The 16382-nt window shown below is 47.0% G+C and overlaps 1 protein-coding gene across 1 annotated transcript in view; it reads left to right on the top strand.

The window, feature by feature from the left end:
• The first annotated feature begins 13967 nt into the window (after positions 1–13967).
• ABCA12 (ATP binding cassette subfamily A member 12) overlaps positions 13968–16382 on the top strand; it is an 84322-nt gene continuing 81907 nt past the window's right edge. The window contains exon 1 of the mRNA XM_071562074.1: positions 13968–14369. Within this exon, the coding sequence (XP_071418175.1) occupies positions 14301–14369 (69 nt within the window). The 5' untranslated portion in view covers positions 13968–14300. The remainder of the gene's footprint in view (positions 14370–16382) is intronic.

Here is a 16382-nt window from a genome sequence, read left to right as displayed (position 1 = left end):
TGCTGTGGCAACTGGGTAATTCAATAAAAGCATTGATTTTTAGGACTGGACAATTAAAGAGCGTGAATGCAGTGTAGCTGATTTCTGTCTCTGAATTAATGTAACAAATGATCATTGATTGAAGTGAAAGGAAACTGTACCCCAAAGGAAAGGACCTTCCATATTAAAAGATCCCCCAACCTATATAGGCTGATCTCTAATGCAGGTAGATTTGGTTACCATTCTGCACCTGTGTTGGGTAGCAGGACTTAGGAGTGAGCTGACTGGGTCCTCTTTACCTCACAGACCAGCTAAGGTAAAGGCAGACACACAGGGACAGGAAAGACCCTGGAAAGGGGATGCAGGAGACCATGGAGTTCCAAACAGGTAATGGAAGCATCACATGGCATCACTTCAGGTGCATGGCTGTGGCTTTTTCCTGGGCTTGAGACAGAATCATGGAACAGTTTGGGTTGAAAGGGATCTTAAAGCTCATCTTGTTCCACTTCCTGCCATGGGCAGGGACACCTCCCACCAGCCCAGGTTGCTCCAAGCCGTGTCCAGCCTGGCCTTGGACACTTCCAGGGATGGGGCAGCCACAGCTTCTCTGGGCACCTGTGCCAGGGCCTGCCCACCTTCACAGGGAAGAATTTTTTCTTAATGTCTCATCTAAAGCTTTTCTCTATCAGTTAAAGCCATTCCCCCTTTTCCTGTCACTGCAGGCTCTTGTAATAGTGTCTCTCCATCTTACTTGTAGGCCCCTTCAGGTACTGGCAGGCTGCAATTAGGTCACCCCAGTATGATGATTTCTCTCATGGAGAGCTGGGTTACCACTGTGCATTTGCAACCCCTTTTGCTGCTGAGATTGGCTTTAATGGTTGGGCTGAATCTTGGACTCACTGCACCATGGAAGCCCTGGCAGATCAGACTGCAGGGGTTCCAGCTGCTGACAGAGCAGCCCCCAAGGATGAGTAACCTTGCAGCAGGGAACACATCCCAGTGTTGCTGGCTCCTGATTTGCAGGCTGGCTGGTGTGTGTGTGCTGCCAAGAGGTGGGGGCCGTGGGTGTGCTGCTGCACTGGCACAGAGGCTGCTGCTGTCCCCTGGGGGGTGGTCACGTGGGGTGCAGTGACATTTTAGCAGCTTTGCGTCAGTGTGAGAGTCAGGGCCCTGACCTGGGCAGTGTTTCACATCGATCCGTGGGCTCTGACGTAGGACAGGCCCACCTGCATGACAGAGGCCACCCCAGCCCAGCTGCCCTGCCAGAGACACCCCCTCCTGTCATCTCCCCACTGCTTCTGTGCTTGATGCCTCTTTTTGTTCCTTTTCTCATGGCCTGTACCTGCACTAGAGATGTTCTGAGAGTGCCCAGAAGACGCTGTGCACCTCCTGCCCTTTATCACAGGAACAGGGCTGAAGAGGTGTGATAAGAGCGTGGAGCATTAATGGAGCAGGATGCTCAGTGCCAGAGGGGAGGAGGGTTGCTTTGATCAGTCACCAGGATAAAGGCTAAGCTGCTTTACAGCACAGCCTGCTAGAAAGTGGTTGTTAGAAAAACGTGTCTATTAAAAGGTCAGGTGTGGTCCTGCATTCTGGACTGACACTTGCACAAGCCAATAAATGATATATAATGAACACCTTATTAGGTTAATTTTGTCTATTTGGGGTCACTGTGAACAGCCCATTAGAAAATAACAGGTTTCTCAGTGGCTGCCAAATAAATGCTGGTTGCTACTATTTCTGCAAATAGTACTGAATCTGTAACTTGTTTGAGAGCAGCTTATTGCAGTATTTGGGGATCAAATTTGGAGCATTAACTGGTAAGGTCACTGCTTAGTGTGCTTCTCTTCACTGATAACATGAGTATAACTCATAGAATCAGATTTCTCACATGCAACAGGCAGAGGGACAGCCACAAGTTCAGTTTCATTACCCCAAACCACTCAAAAATTGGGGTGGCCTTTCTAATGCCCATGTCTTTATTTAGAGTTTATGCTTTTCAGTGTTTCTTTTCAGGTGTGAGAGCTGAAAATGAATCTTCTGCTTCAAGTAAAGAAGGTACTCTCATTCAGTACCCCAGATTCCAGCACCAAGAAGATCAGGGAGAAAAATTAAATACCTGAGAGGATAAACCTGCAAATGTTCTTTCAGAATGCAATGCAGGATTTGCTCCCAGTGAACTGCTGGTGCTCCTGCTGGAAGTGTAGAGAGCTTGCAGAAAAGCTCTGTGAAAGGTGCCAAACTTGTTTAAAAATTCAGAGACACATTTGCATACTTAGAACTTTTTCCCCACTAATAAGACAGCTCCACTCCTGTAACTGCTGGGAGCTGCCACAGAAGTTTTTTGTTTCCTAGCAAAAAAGTACCAGAGGCAACAGTGGCACGTTCAAGAAGGCTTTGATACAGAATGTTCAAAAGCCTGATTTCTCCTTCCTCTCCAAAGCCTGGCTCCCAGAAACCTTCCTTGACCTCTTCCAGATATGAAATAGTCCTGCATGGGCTTTGGTGCTGCTCTTCATAAGACTCTTCCATGTCTGCCCCTCATGGATCTTGCCAAACAGCCAGATGAAGTGTTCCCAGCAACGTTTTCTTCTGTGCCTGGATTTGGATTATTAATAAGGTGATGGGGATGAATGAAACTATTTCATGTCTTGTCAAAGCAGCACAAGCTGGATGCTGCTTTTGTGAGACTTGCCACTGCCCCTCCCTCCTCCAGATCACCTCTTTCAGTGCCTGAGCAGTGCTGAGGGTACAGCCTGTTCAGTGGGGGCTGCTACAGCATGGGAACCAGCAAAGAGAAAACACAGACAGAATGAACAAGAGGGGAGAAAAAAAAAAGATTGCAGTTTTAAGTTGAATTTCCATGACCTTCCAAGCAGGCATTGCAGTATGAGCACATTAAATTCACATATTACTCAACAGCCATGGCTGTTTAGCAATAAAGACCTCTGGCACTGGAAGAGGCTCAAACCAAATCTTTGCAGGCAGTAATAAAATAGTGAGGAGTGTTGTGCAGAAGATCACTGGGTCTCGCTCTCTCCTAAGGCAAGAGGCTGGAGCCTTATTTGTGCAATCACTGCAAGGGATGTGGTGCTGTGACACACTCACTGTCACAGGGAACTGCCTGGGAGATTAAAAGAGAAAAAAATTAAGTGTAGCCCTACAAATGCAGTTTTGTAGCCATAGTAAACTAAACTGTGCACACTCAGAGAACATGAGGGCTTATTGAATCTTGACCCAGGCCACCTTTGGAATTGGGTTTAGAGCTCTTGATTGTTGTCTGTGGAAAAAAATAACTGCAAGTGACACTTGTGCATCCTCTGAAGCACACGTTCTGAGAGAAGGTGTTGCAGGGAGTTGGAACTGGAAGACCTCTAAAGTCCCTTCCAGCCCAGGCCATTCTATGATTCTATGTTTTTATGAAAATGACAAAAAAAAGTCTCAAAGGCAATGCATGCTACAGAGACTTGTCTGGAAGTTCCCAGCTTCCCATCCTGTAAAAGGGAAATGTTTGACTCCACAGCCTTCCTGAGATTTGAATAATGAAATAGTTCTAACCAACGTTTCTATTAAGCTTTGACTGCTGCAGTGCTTTGCATTGCACCCACAGTGTGCCAAGGGCCTTCCTGCCATCCAGGAGAGGCCTCTGGCTCCCGCAGGCTGGTGCCCCAATCCTGCAGGGATGCCATCCCAGGCTTTCCTTCCCCTTTGTGGGTAGCTGTTCCACTTGACAGTTGTTTGTGGAGTTGTGTGTGTATAAATGATTGTACAAGTGGGGCTTTGCGTTGTGTAAAGATTATAAATTTCAAGGTGGTTTCGTCTGGGGATTTTGCAGGCAGATTTGACTTTGCCCTGCTCCTACTCCAAGGGAAACTTGAGCTGTGAAAATGTGTCCCTGGTTAGCTGACACTCCGTGCCTCTCACCGTGGCTGCATCAGCGTTGTTGCTGCTGCTGAAACTACCTGTGCTCTCACACCAGTGTGTGTGTGTGAGAATTATTCCACCTTCTTACATGCATGAGAGTTTTTTTCCAAAAGCTACCTCCCTTTGCAGAATTGCTGTTTAACCAATGCTTGATAAGGGTGTTTTAAATTATGTTTTTCATCAACTTTCCCATGAAATTTAAGGTAACTTGACAGTCACAAAACACCCACTTTGACCACTTGTAGGAGATTGTATCCATGTGGCATTAATATACAGGCCTGGCTGAGTCTGTGTAAATACCAGTGGCATAGGAACACAGTGTTTTACATTAATGGAGCCCCAAGGCTCTTGGCTGCCTCAAAATGATGAACTCTTGGGCAACCTTTGTGCCCAAAGCAATCTGAAAATGGTCATGCAGCACAGAATGGCTTGTAGTATTTTATTCCATTGCTATCCTACTCTTTTCCCAAATTAAGCTGTGCCTAACTCACTTCATGTATATATGCAGGAGATAAAATGTTGAGTCTACAATAGCTGGAGTAGACAAATCTAGCCCTTGTTTGGGTATCATGGAGTCCCCAGTATTGCTGTTCTCCTGCTGAGAGGAGAAATTTTTCTGATGGGAGGCAATTGATCTGCTGTTTGATGATTTCTGCTATTACATGTTATGTTATTTGTGCACTCCAGGTTTCTTCATACAAATCAAACAGCCCACACTGGGGAGGAGGTTAATACCTTGCTGTGTCTGACTGACACTGGATATTATCTCCACATTTATCCTCTGGTTTAACTTCTAGGAAGAAGCTATAACCGAGATAAATACACGATCCCAGTTGTCCTCAGTAGTCTGTCCTGCTGTCTTTGGCTTATCAGAATGGCAGAAACTGAGGTTTGTTCACTCATTTCTAGTGAGATACATGTATATTTATCTGTCATAGTCTGTCTTGAAACTAGTTTTGGGAAACAAGGCATCATCCTTCCAAGGGATTACATGGATTAGTGTCTAAAGAGTGCACTCTTTCATGGCATTTTTCCTCAAGCAGACATCTGTTGCTACTTCTGTTTTCTTGGAGGCAATGAATGTTGCTTCCAGTGCACCATCAAATGTCTCATTATTAAATAATTAGGGAGGGATTTTTGTAAACATTTTGACTGTAAAGAGCCCCAGTTACTATTGTTACTACTCCCTTCTGGCAATGGAGGGGAAGACACTGATGAGTCCTCCTTTGATGTCTGTAGAAACTAGCTGGAGAAAAAGGGCAGACCTTTGGACTCTAAATAATTATACTATCCATAAATAATAAAGCTCTTCAGGGCCCTTTGTAGACAGACTGTAACTTCCTGCCCAAAGGTATTAATCTGCATGCACAGGCACAGTGTCTGTCCTGTGCTCCTCTCCTGCCACTGGTCCAGCTGTGTTTCACAGCTATAAATTTCTCACAGAATATGTTTCTGATTGTGGCACTTGCAAGGGCATCCAGAAGGACACACACCCAGAGTTTTGTGGGGTATTTTATAATTTAAAAGCTTTTCCTGACAGACATTTTCTTTAGGCAAGTTAAAAAACCCAAAGAGGTAACAAACACGGTCACTTGTTGGAGATGTTCAGACATCCAGGCTGGAGGTGAGGAGAATTCTGGCCAGTTCTGTGACTTGGTAGCTGCAAAACCCAGCAAGACATTTGGGGTGTCTTGGGCTTCAGACCAAAGAGCCCAGAATACAGTCACCAAACAACCTTGCCAACAGTCAGGGGGCTCTGCCAGGCCTGCCAGACATCCAGAGGTCCTGGAGTTGAGGCTCTGGACAACCTGCTGTTCAGCTTTACAGTGCACACGTAGTAGGATCAGTACAAGCAGGACCTGTCTGACCTGCTGGGGAGGTCCTGCATGGTGGATCACTATATGCCCACCAAGCATGGCTTGGTTTGGCTGTGATTGACTGTCTGTGGCTATCCAGGAGGTGCTGGACTTGCTCTGCAAGTCCAAGACAACAGTACTTAAGATTACCTTCCTCTCTTTCTCTGTTCCATACTCAAGACAACTTCCATGTGATGGCAAAGTCACATTATGAACTCTAGACTTCATATTGCTGTAATCTCTGTTTGAAACACAGAACTGCAGCGTGCTGTTGGATAAGCCCAGCTGTGACAACTCTGAGGTGCACATCAAGAGTGGGGTCTGCCAGTTTGCTCACCCAGGAATGGGCATCTCCCACATGAAGAGCTCAGTGTGTATCAGGGACACCTCCCAAGATAAGGGCATGCCATGGAAGCACCAGTGAGGGTGTACCAGTGGCAGGAGCCACGTGATTGCAGACTTGAGGTGTGCAGGGAGGCCCAGGTCGATGCAGCACATCTTACCCCACCACCCAGAGAGGTGCTGCCTTCCCCAGCACGTGTCCCACACCTGGTCCCTGACTCTCTAAGGGTCACCCTGTGTGCCTGGTGCTCAGGCTCACACAGGTTTTAAAATACAGCCCATAAACTCAGGGCAAGCCTTACCATAAGCCCTTCTCCTGTGCACTGCACTGCCTCAGCTCAGTGAATCAGCTCAAAGGCTTTCCTGATGGCCCAGGCTGGTTTCTCCCAGGAATGGTGCCTGGTGCTGGTCACTGGGGAAAGGAGGGGTGAGCACTCTCTCCCAGGCTCATTGCTGAGCCATCCTCCCTCATCCATTCAGTACAGATTGCCATCTCCATTGTGTGAGTCAGTGAATCAAACCCTCTTTTGGAATAGCTGCCTTTTATCAATGACCTGAAGAGGGAAAAGAGTCCTTTAACCTTTCCTTTGCTATAAATGAAGGAGTTTTCAGAAATATTCTGTAGGCTACCAAGCCCTTCTGTGCTCCAGTATGTGCTCCTCCATCACCACAGTGCATGCAGGAGATTATTACAACACCTATTTTTCTCTACAGCAAGCAAGTTCCCAGCTCTAGGAGGCTCACAGGCCTTGTGTAACTTGTCATTACTCATCAGCACTCCCTATGCTCATTTAGATCTCAGGGTGTGGTTTTAATTAGCTGATTTTGTAACAACACCTGGGTGACTTGGTGATGGGTATGCACCCTAGAAACCTATTAAATAGGAGTGTGGTAAAGGGCTCCATGTATTCTAAATGTGCTCTCAGATTGCTGTTTGCTTCTAGAAATTGGGTCTGTGGGATTGCTTGTCCACCCTCCCCCATAACTTCCAAACCTGTTGATGGATGAATCCCACAGAAATGATCAGACCTGTAGCTATTTCATCAAAATGTGCAACCAGGAGGAAGAGAAATGTTATAAGTGGCTGAACTGAGAACCTTGTTCTTGCTTAGGTAACACCAAACCCGTGTGGGAAGGAGTATGTATGAATGTACTCCAGCTATGGGGGTAAAACACTGCTCACAACTCAGTTACCAAATCTTAGCAAACTGGATCATAAGTAGGTGTTTTATAATCCCATAATAACCTTAGTTTATGTTTTTTTCTGCTTCTGAGTCCTCTCAGCAGCTTAGTGATGTTTCCCATTTTGTTAGGCTTCTGTGGGCTTCAGCACGTGTCAGCCGAGTCTGTGGCCTTTGCTGGAGCTGCTCGGGCTGTGAAATGCTCTGCTATCGAGGTATGTGCTTGGCCAAGGGTTTTGGAGCTAAACCAAGCTTTCCTTTGGTTGTCTTTCTAACACTGAGCAAGTTTTTGGTCTGGTTGGTTGCCTTTTGAGTAGCTCAATAAAATGAAGTGGTACCCTCTGTAAAGTGGAACTCTTGCTTTACCTCTGGTGCAAGTTTTATAAGGAAGAAGCAAGATGAGTGTTCCTTTTCAGTGCTGGTGATCACTGCCCTGTTCACTGTGCTTTTGGTCTGTGGTGTCTATCAGGTTATACACTCTTGCTGTTATTTCTTTCTACTTTTTCAAGTCAAATTGTTGTGAAGCTGAACTTGCATTGATTATGGAATATAGGAAACGGGACTGGAGCACAAGCCCTATGGGGAGAGGCTGAGGGAGCTGGGGGTGTTTAGCCTGGAGAAGAGGAGGCTCAGAGGTGACCTCAGCACTGTCTGGAACTGCCTGAAGGGGAGTTCTGGCCAGGTGGGGGTTGGTCTCTTCTCCCAGGCACTCAGCAATAGGACAAGGGGGCACGATGGGCTCAAGCTCTGCCAGGGGAAATTGAAGTTGGAGAGCAGAAAAAACTTCTTTGCAGAGAGAGTGCTCAGGCATTGGAATGGGCTGCCCAGAGAGGTGCTGGATTCCCCATCCCTAGAGGTTTTTCAGGTAAGCTTGGCCGTGGCACTGAGTGCCATGATCTGGTAAAGGGACTGGAGTTGGACCAAGGGTTGGACTCGATGATCTCGGAGGTCTTTTCCAACCCAATCCATTCTATGATTCTGTGATTCTATGGAAAAACCTTTACTAAATCTGCATAACTAAGGATTTCACTTCTTACCATGTGCAAATATAATCAATTTTTAACTTAATAAAATATTAATATTTCAGGAAATGTATGTTTCTGTTGCATACAGAACAGCCCACTTGTGATACAACCATTGTCACAAGTGCATCCTGCCTCTGCTCTTTCCTTATCCTCACAGCCTGTCCTTAGGCCCCTTAGTTGGGAAACTGGTTTGTTGGAGTTTTTTTGGGCAGCTTTGCCAACAGGTTGATTTGGAAAGCACACTTGTTCCCAGCCTTGGAAATACCCATTGTTCTTCTCAAAGTCAAATCGATTTTTCATAGTGGCCTTGCTTTGACCTTGTTATCAGTCTTGCCATAAATAGTGTGATCCCTAATTAGTCCATCTGTCAGCTCTCCAGGTTTGCTGACAGGACATGAGCATTGCCACGCAGATTGGAAACCAGCTGAGTGCACCAAGAATGATAAATGAGAAATGTCATTTTGGACCATCGGAGCTGTCTCATCTCTTGTTGCAGGCCTTGGCAGTAGATCTGGGCTTAACACTGTTAATAACCTCAAGGAAGGGTTAAAGACCATACTAATGAAACTTCCATTACATCATCTACTTGCCCTTACAAAGCCAGGCTCTTGAGCAAAGCTTGCATGGACATGGGCACATGGACAAGGGAATGCCCACTTGCCAGCCTTGGGATTCAGTGGGCCCTTGAAAGTTGGGCCCTCGCCCTAAGAATAAGGCTTTTGATTATGCTTTTAATTATGCAGGCACTACACTGTCCAAGCACAATGGACTCCAAGTTAGTGGCTTCAATTAACTCTGTGTTGCTGGGCTTATTTGATGAGCAAGAGCGTGGAATAGAGGGGGTGTGGCTCTGCTAGTGAACTTCTGCTGTACCAGGGAGAGACTAAACTGGGCTTACTGGTGGCTGCCAGGGTCTATCAGAAGCAGCCATGTTTCACAGCCCATTGCATGCCCACAACTCTTTTCTGACTAACCTTTAAGCCTGACTCAGTGCTGTGTGGATGGTATCACAGGAGTTTGTAATCGATGGAAAAGGGGGATGTGAAGCCCTGCAAGCGACCTGTGGCAAGGTAGGGATGTGTGTGGGAGCCCCACAAATCCAGCCCTCACTGCTGGGCGTGGTGGGACATGACTCATGGACCTGTAGGTTTGCTAAGGACCAGATGGAGCTGAAGGTGACCTTGGGAGCAAGTGAGGAGGGTAAAGGGCTGAAGGTAACACAGCACTTCTGAACAGAGGCCTTTGTGGCTTTAGAACCAAAAGTTGCATTTCCCTGCCCTTCCCTAAATCTGCATCTGCAGAAGGTTTTTGACATCTGAAGATCCTGTCTCAAATGTTTCAGCCTCTGGTGCCTCTAGTTCACTTGCAGGAAGCTCAAACATTTCAATTTTGGTGCTTAACTGCTCTGATATCAGAGTATCCCAAAACTCTACTTGGTCTGGGGGCTTGTTCCTGGAAGCAGGGCTGCTCTGTAGAAATAAGGAGTTCATATCCAAGGGCTCTGAGCCAAAATCAGTCTCCTTGAACTCTTCAGAGTGGGCCCTATGTGACAAAATCCTTGTACTGATGACAGTGATGGATCACTGGAGAGAAAACTGTTCCTGGGAGGAGCTGTTTTGCAAGGGCATTTTAATTGCCGGGGGAAGGGAAATCACCAATAAATTTGGGAAATCTGTTTGGTGACAGAGTGGTACTGTGGTGATGCCACATAACCTGCAGTTTCTGTAGTGGCTAAAAATGTTGCTGCCCATTTTAGTTTCTCTGAGGGCTCTGATTTTTTTTCTTTTAAATGCTGAGTGAGCATCTCTCTCAAAACCATGTCTTGTTCAGGTGCCTGAAATTAAGCACCCATGAGATGTGTAGGAATCTACATTTCCAGGCTCCTGCCATGCCTTTGGAAATAATTAGGAGCAACCCAGAGAGTATGTGCTGGGGAATTCCTGGGTGCTGCAAAGGCATGTGATGTTGGAATGAAGGAATCATTAACATTGGAAAAGACCTCTTAGATCACCAAGTCCAACTGTAAACCCAGCACCTTCATGTTCACCACAGAACCATGTCCTCAAGTGCCACATCCACGCATTCTGAACACTTGCAATGACTCCACCACTTCCCTGGGCAACCTGTTTCAATGCTTGACAACTCTTTTTGTGTGAGGGTTCTCTGATTCCTACACGTTCTGGTTGTGGAACACCCTAAAATTGAGCTTGGTTTGATGGCCTGTCCTTTGACAGGGAGTTATGCCATGAACATGAGTTGTACCCATTGCATGAAGGCTTTCCTTGCAGAGTTCTGGTGGAAATGGGGACACTGGTGTTTTATAGGGCCTTGCCTTGGATGTGACCCTAGCAAAGAGCCACCTAACAGGGTCTGTAAGTGGGCATTTACCTTTGAGCAGGTAGGTCTGCTTTGCACTGGTCTGTGAGTGTCCTACAGCTTGCAGAGAGCAGTGTGGGGCTGCAGGCTGCTTGCTCAGCAGTCCTTGGCCTGGCTTGGATTGTGGATAAAGGATCACAGCTAAAGCCTATGCATGACTATCTCTGCAATGCCCAAGCAGAGTGTGTCAAACATTTGGTCAATATTGGCTTACACAAGCCATGAAGAAAGCCTGTCTTGCACAGTCCAGACTTGCTCCTGAGCTCAGCTCAGTAACTAAAGACACTGCAAGAGGAAAGCACCAAATTCAGAGTCCTGCCTCTTCATGAGTGTGGTAGTTTTGGCTCAATCTAACACAATGAGTCACTGCATTACCCCATCTCTGCCCTTGCAGATTTCCCTCGGTTCATTCTGCTCTGCCTGTGTTTCTCTGGCTTGGCAGTTCATCTTGGCTGTGTGTCTCCACTCACTGCTGTTGTGATCTCTCCTCCTCCAGGCCCCTGAGGGCACCCAACCACTGTTTTCCTGTGGGTCTTGGAAGTCTCTGCTGAGGGTTGGTTGTAGCATTCAGAGTCACTGCAAGATTAGTGTTGTGTTTTGGGTTTTGTTACTGGTAGCCAGCAGAATAGGGTTTTTTCCTTTCTTGTCTGGCACTGCTTTCAAGGGGGTAAATATTTTGCCCTCTCAGGTTTGTTTCTTGTCATCTTCCCTCTGTGTTAGGGCTGGAGAAAGCCCTCCCCACTCTGCTAATCCTGTGCTGCAGCTCCTCCACAGCAGTTTTCTCTGTTTCTGGATCCCTCCCTTGCTGCTGCCTGTGGCACTCACAGCTGCCAGCCCTGACACGCCAGGACCCATAAGGACATGTCCTCCTGCAAGCAAATCATCCACTCAGAGACTTTATCCTCTTCTCTTACCAATTCTGTCTTGCATCACTTCCCTAGGTTTTCATTTCTCAGAGAGGTAACTCAGCACACTTGGGAGGTGGGACTGCATTCATTGCAACTGAGGTAAAAACTCCTCTCCTTGCAAGAGCATCCCAAAGAAAGGGCTCGGAGGGTGTGAGTTCCTGGTACATGGGGAGGGTCTTTTTGCCCTGGAATCCACATCCCCTGCATGGTGCTGTGAGGCACTGCTGCAGCACAGGGGGTGGATCATGGCTCTAAGGGCCTGCATTGCACAAACTCACAGCCCAGAGCTCCCCTGAGAGTTTCCTCAGCTTCTTGGCCACAGAAACAGATGCTGCTTTTCTACTTAGTGATCTGAACCATCACCAGTTTGCCCTTCAGCCCAGAAGAGCCCTAGTTCTCCAACCAGAGGAATAAACCAACTGAAGGCTTTTCAGAAAAATGAGGAATTTGGCCTTTCCCTCTTCTCCCCCTCTGGCTATATGCACATTGGCATACTGGGACATCTGTCTGCTCTGGTCACTTTGTCCACAGCCTCCTGTGCCATCTGCAGGAATTATTTAGTCAGGGAATGAAAAAGCAAAAAGGTACAATGGCTTAATAAAGTTCTCATCTTGTGTTCTGGAACCAGAACGCTGTGGTGTTTGGGGAGTTGAATGCAGGTGTTCTGAGAGCCAACTGACATTGAGTTATTCTGATTTTACAGTGGTAAACTCGAACAAATTATCCATTGGGTACTTCCCAAGGGGAATGTTTGTTGACTCAGTTCACAAAGGAAGTAAGGATGTGCATTTGCTTGAGAAAATTATTATCCAAATCATAGTGTTCTTTTGAAACAGTTGTTTGACTGAATACCACAAAGAAGCAATCAGACACTTGCCTTAGAAGACCTTGGCAAGGCAGTGAATGGTGAAATAAATTTCTTCTCTCTTACCCCTCAGAGCAGAATTATCTATATTTGGATTTCTTTTTTCAGCCCCAGAGAGGAAGTGAATCAAGTTTGCAAATGGACTGGACCAAATGTAGTGAATCCGGCTGTGCCTCTTACACGGAGCTGAACTAGAACAGTGTCCCGAGGAGCAGTGCTTGTTCCTCATTCACAGACCCAAAACAGATCCTTCTCTATCCTCAGGACATTTGGTAGGGGAAAAAAAAAGGGAATGTAAGCTAGAAGGTTAGACATTCGAGTTTCCTCCCATTGCTATCAAAACTATACCAGGGAAACCTTGTAGGTTAATTTTAGCTCCAGCTCCACTCCCACTGTTGGAACATCCAGTCTATTTAGACTGAAGGTATATGGGGCAGGGACTGCTCTGGATCTGTTGCTGTTCCCAGCTTTGAAGCACTTCCTCACCAATCTGGAGAAGCTGTTTTTCTTCACTGAGTACCACATCTCTCTCTTCCCTGCTCTTTTCCTCTCACTCAGTGCTTTTAGCAACCCTTAGATCAAACCTCCTCTGCTGCCACCTCCACTTCTGTCCCTGGTGGAGTTTGGCAAGAAGTCATTCAAGATGCTTTTCATTTTTGAGACAGTTAATTTCTGGCTGGAAAAAATGCCTTGTACAAGAATATTCTTTCATCTTTAATGGAATATGCTGAGAGCAGTGATGTCTTTCATGGCTTGCGTAGGTGCTCTGAGGAGGATCTCAGTGTTACCAATCAGGGAACTTGAGTGCACATGCTCGTCTCTGAGGAGGACCAAAGCTCTTCTGCATAGCCAGAGCCCATGAGACAAGCCTGGATTTCCAATTTGTGCAAGTCCTTGAGAAAAGTTCTTGAGTCCCTGTGCTGTCATTGCTTCCCTCTGTACCTGCCTTTTCTCTTTCCTCTCATCTCTAGCTGTTGTTTTTCGATATCTTATGGCTGTCTTGGAAAATTCAGTGATCAGTTCAATAACAAGTGTTCAAGCCACACTAGTGCTCTGAAATATTTGTGGGCTATAATCCATGGCCAGTGGATTGGGTGTGTTACCTTGAATTCAGCCTGTGAGAACCCCAGGACTGATCTCCAGGAGGAAATGGAAGATGCAGGAAGCTGGGCAATTAGGTCAGTCCCTGAATTTTCATTTATATATACTTTTTCAGCTCTTTCATTTAATTTCCTTGGATGGGTACGTTTAATTGAAAAAAAAAAAACCAAAACCAACCAAACAAAACCAAACAACTAATTCCAAATCAGCAATGCCGGGAAGATACATGCTGTGGATACTTTCTTCCCAGCCATTCCCTAAGAGCCCAGGGAAGCTGAACTGGCCTGGTGAGCAGCCGAACTCTGCTGCTGCTGACACCTCTCCAGCAGAAGTGTGTGGGCAGACAGGTGGTTTCCTCATGGGGAGGAGGAGGCATGCATCACCTTTTGTTTCAGCAGAAGCATCTTTCTGGAATGCTATCCATTTTATCGGTGAGGGCTTGGACAGGGAGCACCAGGAGAGGCTGGCTATTGTAATTACCACAAGTGGAGGCAGGCTGCGCCCGCCCGCTGCCGCCAGAGGAAGAACCTGTTCAATTTGCTGGGAGCTATTGCTGGCAGGACGGGAGCTACGCTCACTGCAGAGTGCATGAAGTAGCTGCTCCAGAGCTATGCTGTGGGGAAGAGGCAGAGGCTTGGATATTGGACACTGGATACCTCTTTGGGTTAGAGCCTCCACTTTTGCCTCCTAAGTCAAGGAGGAAGAATACGCAGCCCATTCGCTCGTGGTTGGGTCGGCCCAGGATGGCTGCACTCTCTCAGCACCTGAGGATCCTGCTCTGGAAGAACTGGCTGAGTGTCAAGAGGCAGCCGGTGAGTGGGAGAACAGGGAAGGGGAACCTGGGATTGATGGGAGCTGAGGAGAGAGGGGGACACTGCAGGGAGTGATAGAGGCACAGGCAAGGAAGGGAGTGGCATGGAAGTGAAGGTGGGTCTTTTGAAGCCAAAATAATTGGGTCTTGCATTGCAGCACATCCATGAAGGCTCAGAAGTCCATATTGAGTACCATGGATACTGTTCTTCTTCCCTCTGTGCAAACAAAACCATGCACAAACTCCTGGGCAGGCCTGAATTCAGGCTGCAGTTCTCTATCTGCCCCCATGGCTGGTGTACAGCCTTCGAGGAGTCCCTGGGATTTGGAGGCCATGGGGCCTGCCCTTACATAGAGCCATTTGTAAGGGATGGATAAAGAAAAAGGTGGCTCTGAGAGAGGCAGGGAGGACAGATTTCCAGTGCAGTCCAGTGTTCTGCAAATCAACACCCAGATGGTCTTTCTTTCCAGAAGACAAAACCATTGCCACCAGTGTCCAGAGAGCAGCATCAGGGAGGTGAATGTTCCCCTGTGTGGCCAGGCAAAGGCTGCCCTGTATTTTGTCCCAGTCTGGATTCAGTGCAGCTGCCTGGTAACTGCAGCAGAAGCATCCTGAGGGTCATGGACTGTACCACAACCTGTCCTCTTGCTAGTGATCCAAACAGGGTGGATTTTGAACTTGCCTTGGTGGAATGGAAGCCTTGGCTTGGCAGAAAACACTGACAGAAGAGAAGTGGCCATGGAGGGTGTGATATGAGAATGGAGTGAAAGGCCCCATATCACCATGTGGTTTGGCAAGGTCAGTTCTTGCCTACTGTGTTGTCCCTCTCTGTTTTGGAGCCTGGTTTGATGAGGTGCTGAGTTCCTCTGACTCCTCGTGATGCTCCATAGGAGCTGTGGATGTGCTGTGCACCTCAGAGTGTTCTCCACTGCTGCAAAATACACATTTTCTGAGATGCAGAAGAATCCCAATAAATTACCTCTAATTTCTCAAGAGAAATTGTAACAGCCTCATTAAAAGCAGAAGGCTTGGGTCTCTTTCAGCTCTTGTGTACCCAGTGTAAATGCCAACCTAAGCCTTACCTCTGCTTTGACCAGTCTCACTTGCTTTAATTCTGGTTTCCCGTGGAGTTGAAATATCAACTCTGTAGAATTGAAATGTCAATTAAAATAAAAATCTGGCCACTATGGACTATTTTATGGCAGGCAGTCCCTGCAACTGTCCTTCATTTCCCTCTCTTGCTCGAAATTAGGGAGCTTGCTCAGACCGCAGAGGGTGTGTGGAGGTGAAGCCAGATCTCTGCTCCCAAACACATCCTGATCTCAGTGCTCCTGCTTGCACGGTTTTACCTGTGTGATGTGGCTGCACTTACAGCCCAGGCTGTTGGGAGGGAGGGAAACATTCCATTGAGCTTCTCAGTCTCTGGTAAGGAGCGACTGGTTCCTGCTGCTGCAGTGGTGTTGGCTGCCCTCTCGGGACTGACAGGAATGTCATGGCATGGTCTGACACCAGGCAGCCCCTGCCCCACCCCTGCAGACTCCAGTGCTCTCCTGTTCACCAGCCTTCCCAGGGCTGGCAAATATATTTTACTTCTACTTTTTGCTCTACACCGTATTTCTGTGTGCCTGCACCCAGAGATACTAAGCAACGTCTGAGAGATTAAATCAACTTTCAGCAGTGAAATAATCCAGCAACCAAGGGATTATGCAATGACATCACAGTTCTTAATGTCCTGAAAGCCAAACTGAGGCTGGAAATAGTTCCATTGAGCCAGCATGTTCCACCTGCAAGCTGTTTGGGCAGGGTGGTTGTCTTTGACTAGAAATGCCTGGGATTGCAGGAATGCTGGGATGTTGCAACTGATGTGCCCAGCTACTGTTCAATCCAATTAAGTCAAAAGACAGAGATACTGGGGGAAGAGCTGTGTGGAAAGTGGGGAGTATAAGCACCATTCTAGCTCAAAATGGGGAGGTACCACAATTTCCTTAAGTAGAAACCATCAGTATTCATTTAT

The sequence above is a fragment of the Pithys albifrons genome, chromosome 8, assembly GCF_047495875.1.
Source record: "Pithys albifrons albifrons isolate INPA30051 chromosome 8, PitAlb_v1, whole genome shotgun sequence".
Classification (NCBI taxonomy): Eukaryota; Metazoa; Chordata; class Aves; order Passeriformes; family Thamnophilidae; genus Pithys; species Pithys albifrons.
Note: the sequence above shows the minus strand (reverse complement) of the source record. Positions and strands in the feature narration are given on the sequence as shown.